Source organism: Nansenia antarctica (genome assembly GCF_963989245.1).
Source record: "Nansenia antarctica genome assembly, chromosome: 15".
NCBI classification, from domain to species: Eukaryota; Metazoa; Chordata; class Actinopteri; order Argentiniformes; family Microstomatidae; genus Nansenia; species Nansenia antarctica.
In genome coordinates this window covers 10,979,056-10,987,047 of record NC_137685.1, presented here as the reverse complement: position 1 = coordinate 10,987,047, position 7,992 = coordinate 10,979,056, and the positions used below count along the sequence as shown (strand labels likewise).

Genomic DNA, 7,992 nt, shown 5'->3' with positions numbered 1-7,992 from the left:
AGCGATCAACTACTGTAATAACACACACACACACACACACACGAGAAAACATTTGTATAGTAGCAGCATGATGCTAGGTGATATGACAGGTTACTCATGCATCATCATCACTCACGGACACATAGGGAAACCTGACAGTGTTATTCTGGGTTGTGTGGTACCGCCATGCATATAAACCAGACTCTTATACGGCACAAAGGGCTGTGTTAGTATGCGGAGGCCGGAGTCCATGGGCCACTGAGGGGACAAAAGAAACAGGGCCGGTGACATCAATGATAAATCAAACGGTCTTCTCGTCTCTTTGAAGATTAAGCTGGACTTTCCACAAACCCCCCTATCCTAAGGTAAAGGAATATCATTTGATCTATTTTGCAGTTTATCCTAATTTCTGATGCATTCTTTTACAGGTGCTTAAGTTTTCTGTTTTTATTATTGTTTAGCAGATCTCTGTCTGAAAAGCTGATTTGTATATCTTACCTTACAGTATTGTAAACATGGATTTGATTAACCACCATCACAATAGGAACTCATTGCACAACACTTTTAATGTCTCAAAAACACCTTCCATTGGTTGTTATTAAACATACATAGTAAACATACTTTACTATCATTAAGATGCAGAAAAATCCAGGCACCAACCTGACTGAAACCACTCTAGGTTTCATATTTCTACACTCTTTACATGGCATGAAAAGTAACTCTACTGTACCCATCATGACAGAGCACAACGTGTGACCACAACTCTACAGAACAGCTCATCTACCGAACAGATCTAGTTGATTTGAGTCTGAGATGTGAGGAATGATATCCAGAATAGAAACCCCTCGTCACTCTACAGTTCGTGAGCTTAGAATGATAAGGTTCTATCTCCGTTTAGAATGATAAGGTTCTATCTCCGTTTAGAATGATAAGGTTCTATCTCCGTTTAGAATGATAAGGTTCTATCTCCGTTTAGAATGATAAGGTTCTATCTCCGTTTAGAATGATAAGGTTCTATCTCCGTTTAGGGCAGTTCAGAGATATTGAGCGTCAAAGTTTTTACATTCCATTATGTTTTGTGAGATGGAACCTTTGTATTTTATGAATTACTAACTCGAAATGTCAACATTTTAAAAATAACACCACACAGGCATTAATAAACACCTAATGGATCAGATTATGTAAAAAACTCAATTTTGAGTTTGGAAAAAAAATGGAGATAGAACCTTGTAATTCTAACGTCACGAGTACCAGCCATCTCGTTCTTTCTCCTCTCTCCCCCGTCTCCATCCCTTGCTCTCTGCAGCGTGTGATGGTAAATGAGGCTAGACAGACATTGGTGTTGCTGAGAGATGCGCGGCAGTTAGTTAACCACATGGCGCTTTTCCAACGAGAGGCGGTTGAGTTGTCTGAGATCAAATCGCGGAGATCTGTGGCTGCGCAGTTGAATGTTATCCATCGCGCCTGGTACAAGATAGCATCGCCACCGCTGGGATCTTCCTTTATATAGACAGGAGACAAAACAAAACACAGCACATTCAATTCAACGCGGATCCCAGAATAAGAGAATTGTCCTTTTTTTCTCTCTCTCCTCCTGGGTCAGGCAAGCTTAACCAACCCCTTGTCTACTAAAAGCCTTTCGTTGGGTGATCAGCGCCTGAGCCAAGGAGGTTTACAATAGTAACAATTATTGGTGAGTAATACATCTTCTCACCTTGTCAACTTAAGTCCCAGGCTTTCACTCACCCCCCTAGGGGGTCTTCGTGATCATTATCAAGGTGTGTGACTTGCAGTGTGTAATGTGTATTCGCCGCTTAATCTATTAACATGGTCAATGATTAGTGACATCTGTTGCTTCAGAAGCTTCTGGGTGATTGACGTTTCTCTCTAAGTCATCAGGGCATAGAACTCCATTCCATTCTATTCATTTGAGTGGTCCCCAGACACAGTCCTGGACTAAATAACATGTTTCAATAGAACATCATCCAGTGAAGATGCATTTTAGTCTAGGATTTGGCTTAATCTGTCTCTGGGAAACCAGCCCTACTCTGAATCTAGGAAGAATCAGCATAGTATGTTAAGCAAAGGAGTTCAATGGGGTGTTGTTAGTGACATAATTGCAATTAACATAATGTTGCTTCTCTATATGAGAACTCTAACTATAGTATCTAACTCATCTACCCCATTGGTTCTGTGACCCGCCATACACCTCTCTGAGCTCCATCCCATAACATTGCATGTCAACTGAGGCTGTCTCTTCTCCTTATCTAACCCCAATGGAAACCAGCATGCCTTCACAACCCTGGTCACACAGCAGTCAGATGGGGGTAATCTAATCAAATCCATTTTGTTTCAGAAGGCTGTTAAAACGCCATGACAGCCGAAAAGACGTCCCCCGTAATAAATGGCAAACCAGAAGACGCCAGGGACCCGGAGGCGCCCGTCAACGACAAGAAGGTGGTGGAGGTGAAGGAGCGAGGCCACTGGAACAACAAGATCGAGTTCTTCCTGTCCGTCGCCGGGGAGATCATCGGCCTCGGCAACGTGTGGAGGTTCCCTTACCTCTGCTACAAGAATGGAGGAGGTAAGAGCTGTTGTTCAAGACCACCACCACTCCTCTGTTTACACTTGTATAAAACATTACTACCATAGCCAACTGCAGACACCAACGGGGGTATTCCATGAATGCCAATAAAGGAAAATCCAGGCTTGTTTTGATAATTCGCTTCGATAATTTCATTCCATATTCCAAATCCAGGGTCCAGTCGCTAGAAGAACATCATTACTAGTCAGAAAGGCTTCAAACACCATTGTAGTTACATGTCAGTTCTCGTAAATTAGCCTACACCATCATTTTAAACATACAGTTTTGGATTAGATTCAACTTTATTGTTATTGCAGAGTACAAACATCGGACAGTGAAATGCAGTAAAAAGTGGATGTCAGAAGCGGAAATCGAAGGCCCGTCTTATAAAAACTGATCTGACAGCAGCAGCTACTACCACTCTGCCATCCTGATGACCTGACCAGTGCATAGCCTGCTGATAATAACCACAGTAGTGGATGTTCATTTATTAAAAAATGAAAATAAAACAATAATTAGGGGCTAGTATGATTTAATCTGTCAGCAATTTTTTGCCATGCCATTTCCGTTGCCTCGTTAATTGCGACAGTATTGCCCTTTTTTACTTCTTATTTTTTTTCTTCATAAAGCTCCATAAGCAGAGCACTGCGCTGTCATTGTCCAGTCATAGTATCTTCTTTTCGACAATCGGCTCTTCTGGGCTGCTTTATCACTCTGTGCAAAGCCAGCATTTTCAAGCCTGAACTGAGTTATCATTGGTGAGACAAACCTGAATTGGATTATTGGAACGAGTTTAGTCTTAAATCACAATCGAGATTAGCTCGAACCAGGCTTTTTCAACGAATCACTGACTTATCAACGTACGTGGAATACCCCCCAGTACTACTACTACTACTACTACTACTACTACTACTACTACTACTACTACTACTACTACTACTACTACTACTACTACTACTACTACTACTACTACTACTACTACTACTACTACTACTACTACTACTACTACTACTACTACTACTACTACTACTACTACTACTACTACTACTACTACTACTACTACTACTACTACTACTACTACTACTACTACTACTACTACTACTACTACTACTACTACTACTACTACTGCAACGACACAGATAAGATACAAGATGTTTATTTGTCACTCCGGTTATACAAGTACAATCATGTGAGATACTTTCACTGGACAATGAAGACAATGTCAACGTTGACAATGGCAACAACAACGACAACGACAACAACAACAACAACAACTAGTCTTACCACTAACATAAATTCTACTACTTGTAGCCTGTACTTCAACTTCAACTCCTACCTATACCAGGGGAGGCTGGTGGAGGTAGAAATCGGAGGCTGGCTCATTGTAATGCATGGAATGAGGAATGTTTGATTCCTCCAATTTCTACCTCCTCCAGCCTCCCCTGATCCTCAGTGTACGTTTACTGTAGCACCATGATACCAAATCACCTTCTCCCAGTCTGCAGTGCTGCATGGCATGGAGAGTGGGTCTATGTGGTTACTAGGACAACAGATGCTACCGTCAGAAGGTTAGCTTAGTTCAACTCATTCTGGCTTTTTCCCGAAACTACTCCGTGTTGTGATGCATTGATTTTGGAAACAACTTTATCAGTTGATTGTCACGAAACGATCAGATCTAATAGTGAAGATCATGCATCATTCTGTCACTCCTGGGGCCTGAGGTTTGGTGTAGCGGGGGGGGGGGGGGCGCTGTCATCTTGGGATCCGTGGAGCATCCTGACGCTCTATCCTGACACTCTCCTGACAGACTTCTACTCTCTCCATCCCTGTCACTCTCTCACTGTCCCCTCTGTTGAATAAAGAAAAACATTGGAAAGAAGGTAAAAGACAGTTTTGGCTGTGTGGTTGTGTGTGTGTGTTCCAGGTGCGTTCTTCGTCCCCTACGTCATCTTCTTCGTGTGTTGCGGCATCCCGCTGTTCTTCCTGGAGACGGCGCTGGGCCAGTTCACCAGCGAGGGAGGCATCACCTGCTGGAGGAAGATCTGCCCACTCTTTGAGGGTAATCATGTCTACTCTACAAGTGTGCTTTATGGTTCCAATATGATAGATGACAGATCTGTGTGTGAGCTCTCATTTCTCCATAAACTCACGTGTTAGTCAAGGGGATTGGGGAGATTAGCATAAACCCTGTGATTATTTCCAGGTGATTTTGCTGGCTGGTCTTCCCAACTGTCAGAGCCGACACAGATTAAGCCTAGTTCCTGGGCTACTGTACATGAATACAATTTTCAACAGAACATTGAAGATGCATTTTTAGTCTAGGATCAGGCTTCATCTGTGTCTGGGAACGCAGCCCCTCGAAGAACGTTCTCTTGAGAATTGAGATTCTTGCTGGGGGCCTCTTGACCAGATCATCATTGTAAATGAGATTTGTTTGTTCTCAATTGATTTTATCTGGTAAAATAAAGGTAAAATAAAATAAAAAAAGAAGAATGAATGATTATGTTATGTACAGTAATTGTATTACTGTAGCTCACGATCAGGAGAGAACAAAGACATTAAAACATGTTTCCTCTAAAGGGAGTTAGATTATGAAATTATGTTTTCATAATGTCATAATGTCTTTTTCTCGTTTAATACTCCCTAAACCCATTCCAGTTGTCGCTGTCGCCTGTTAACTTGTCAAACGTCATTTAAATCACCGGAGGTTGTCCACAGAAATCGGAGGATGGTCTCATTGTAATACATTGAATGGAATGAGGAATGGTATCAATGTTGAATGTTTGATACCATTCCTCATTCCATCCCATGCATTACAATAAGCCCATACATACTGTAGGTATTGGTGGTCTGTTACCTCATACGTGTGTGTTCTGTAGGTATTGGTGGTCTTGTTGTAACTTTATAGGTTACATGATTGAATAATATGTTGCATGATTGATTGACAGTTGACAGGAGATTGATTAAGATGTTACATGATACACACTTGATACAGTATGTTACATGATACACACTTGATTGACAGTTAGGTGTTATTATTTATCGTTAAGGTTCTACAAGTTAAGGTTCTAGAATGCCTTGTATGCAAGACGTCATATAAGTTGACAGTTAAGATAATTTCGAAAAATGCGAATTGTATATTGAATAGAAAGTGAATGATCTAATAGCTCGTTTTATAGAAAGTGATCAGAAGTGTATAGCCCAATGCACACGGCGTGCGATTTTGTCGCACGACAACATTCGATTCTCAATTCACACCAATGAATGAATGAATGTGAATGGAGAATCGAATGTTGTCGTGCGACAATATCATTGGCTCATTGGGTCTCATTCAAAACAATGGAATCGAATTTGGCGGTGCGACAAAATCGCACGCCGTGTGCATTGGCCTTATGTCTGCAGATTGTATATCAATAACCTTTCACTTGATACCACCAGTCCTTAGCCATCATTTCAGAAGGTAAACATACTACAGGTCTGTTGTCTCATACCTGTGTGTTCTGTAGGTATTGGGTTTGCCACCCAGGTGATCTCGGCCCATCTGAATGTGTATTACGTGGTGATATTAGCCTGGGCCATCTTCTACCTGTTCAACTCCTTCACCTCGGAGCTTCCCTGGGCTACCTGTGGACATTACTGGAACACAGGTGAGACGGCCTCCCTCCTGCAGGTGCTCTCTCTCTTTAATATCACCTTCATGAAAATATTTTATTTTTTATTTTTTATTTTACACTTTAAAGGGGTAGTCCACCATAAAAGCAATTGTTTGCAAATGATAGTGAGGTTTTTCTTTCAGTTCATCAAGATGATGAAGACTCAATGAAAAGTAACTCAACGCTGGTGAGAAAAGTGTCGTTGAATTTCCGTTTGACCCCTTTTTTGTTTCCGTAGAGACCTGTGTAGATTCCCCTGGAGGGAACCACTCCAACAGCACCTTCAATGCCACCTCACCTGTGATTGAGTTCTGGGAGTGAGTACACCATCTTTGTTCTACTGTTGTACACCATCTTTGTTCTACTGCAGTACACCATCTTTCTTCTACTGCAGTACAGCTCCTGTGTGGCTGAACCTCTGTTTATAATTCATAGAGCGCAGTCATAAAATATACACATCTTTCTGCTCTTGCTTCTCTTCCACGTAAGACCTACTGTTTGTTGTGTCTATGTCCAAAATCGTTGAAACTTTAATGACCAAGAACAATGACCTGGCTGTGTGACTGACCCACTCCACCGTAACCTTCCCTCCGATAATTAGTCTGTCCTTGTCAGTCTGTCTGTCTACTGGCCGCTGGCACAGCCAGAGTTGTTATGGTCACACATTCGGCCTTGTCAGCGCGTTATGTTGTTGGGCAGAGTTCCGGCAGCATTGCCAAAGGCAAGCATGGGACAACTAACCAAGCCTTCCTTATGAAGCTGGCAGCTATGACTGACCACACACACGCTACACTATGAATGACTACAGTGTGAACGAAGGCAGATACTCAACTCTCGGTCATGATATGAACAGGTTATCATCAGTCTGTCACGGGGAGGCTGGTGGAGGTAGAAATCGGAGGACGGGCTTCCTTGTAATGCATGGAACGGAATGAGGAACGGTATCAGACACACGTGTTTGATACCCATTCCTCGTTCCATCCTAGGCGTTACAATGAGCCCGTCCTCCGATTTCTACCTCCGCCAGCCTCCCCTGACGTGGGTGTAGAAGAGAGGTGGTTCGGAACCGTTGAAGAGCCTGAGACCTGACCTGAGGACCTGTCAGGCTTTAGCTCAGCAAGCTAACACAGAACACCTGGAATTCTATCCACTAGGCCTACACAACTGAGGCTGTCACACTCAGTGGTAAATGGTAAATGGACTGACTTATATAGCACCTTATTCCAAAGCGCTTTACAATGGCCTCTCATTCACCCATTCACACACACATTCACACACCAATGGCGGCAAGCTACCATGCAAGGCGCCGGCCCGCTCATTGGGAGCAATTTGAGGTTCAGTGTCTTGCCCAAGGACACTCCGACACGTGGCCAGTCGGGGCTCGAACCGCCGATCTGCCAACCTTGCGATCATTAGACGCCGAATCTACCTCCTGCGCCACAGCCGCCTCACAGTGCTGCTGTGGGACTCTAACGATACAGGATACTTGAACATGGGTGTGTTGGTTGTTTACATTTACAATCATGTAAGACTTTATAAAGCATTGTTTGATAGTTGATGGCGCACCATGTGTGTCGTTATTTCAGGCCATAACCATTTGTTGTATTTTTGCCCCACAGACGTCGAGTCCTGAAGATATCCAGTGGGATTGAGCACATGGGGTCTCTCCGCTGGGAGCTGGCCCTGTGTCTGATGCTGGCCTGGTTTATCTGCTACTTCTGCATATGGAAAGGCCCCAAATCCACTGGAAAGGTAACTACTCTAGACATTTCACCT

The 7,992-nt window shown here is 43.0% G+C and overlaps 1 protein-coding gene across 1 annotated transcript in view; it reads left to right on the top strand.

The window, feature by feature from the left end:
* Nucleotides 1-2,352: 2,352 nt before the first annotated feature.
* The window catches only part of slc6a11b (solute carrier family 6 member 11b), a gene marked incomplete at both ends in the record, with an annotated part of 26,322 nt that continues 20,682 nt past the window's right edge, over nt 2,353-7,992 (top strand). The window contains 5 exons of the mRNA XM_080545940.1: nt 2,353-2,563; nt 4,488-4,622; nt 6,070-6,210; nt 6,455-6,533; nt 7,836-7,968. Coding sequence (XP_080402066.1) covers nt 2,353-2,563; nt 4,488-4,622; nt 6,070-6,210; nt 6,455-6,533; nt 7,836-7,968 — 699 coding nt within the window. The remainder of the gene's footprint in view (nt 2,564-4,487; nt 4,623-6,069; nt 6,211-6,454; nt 6,534-7,835; nt 7,969-7,992) is intronic.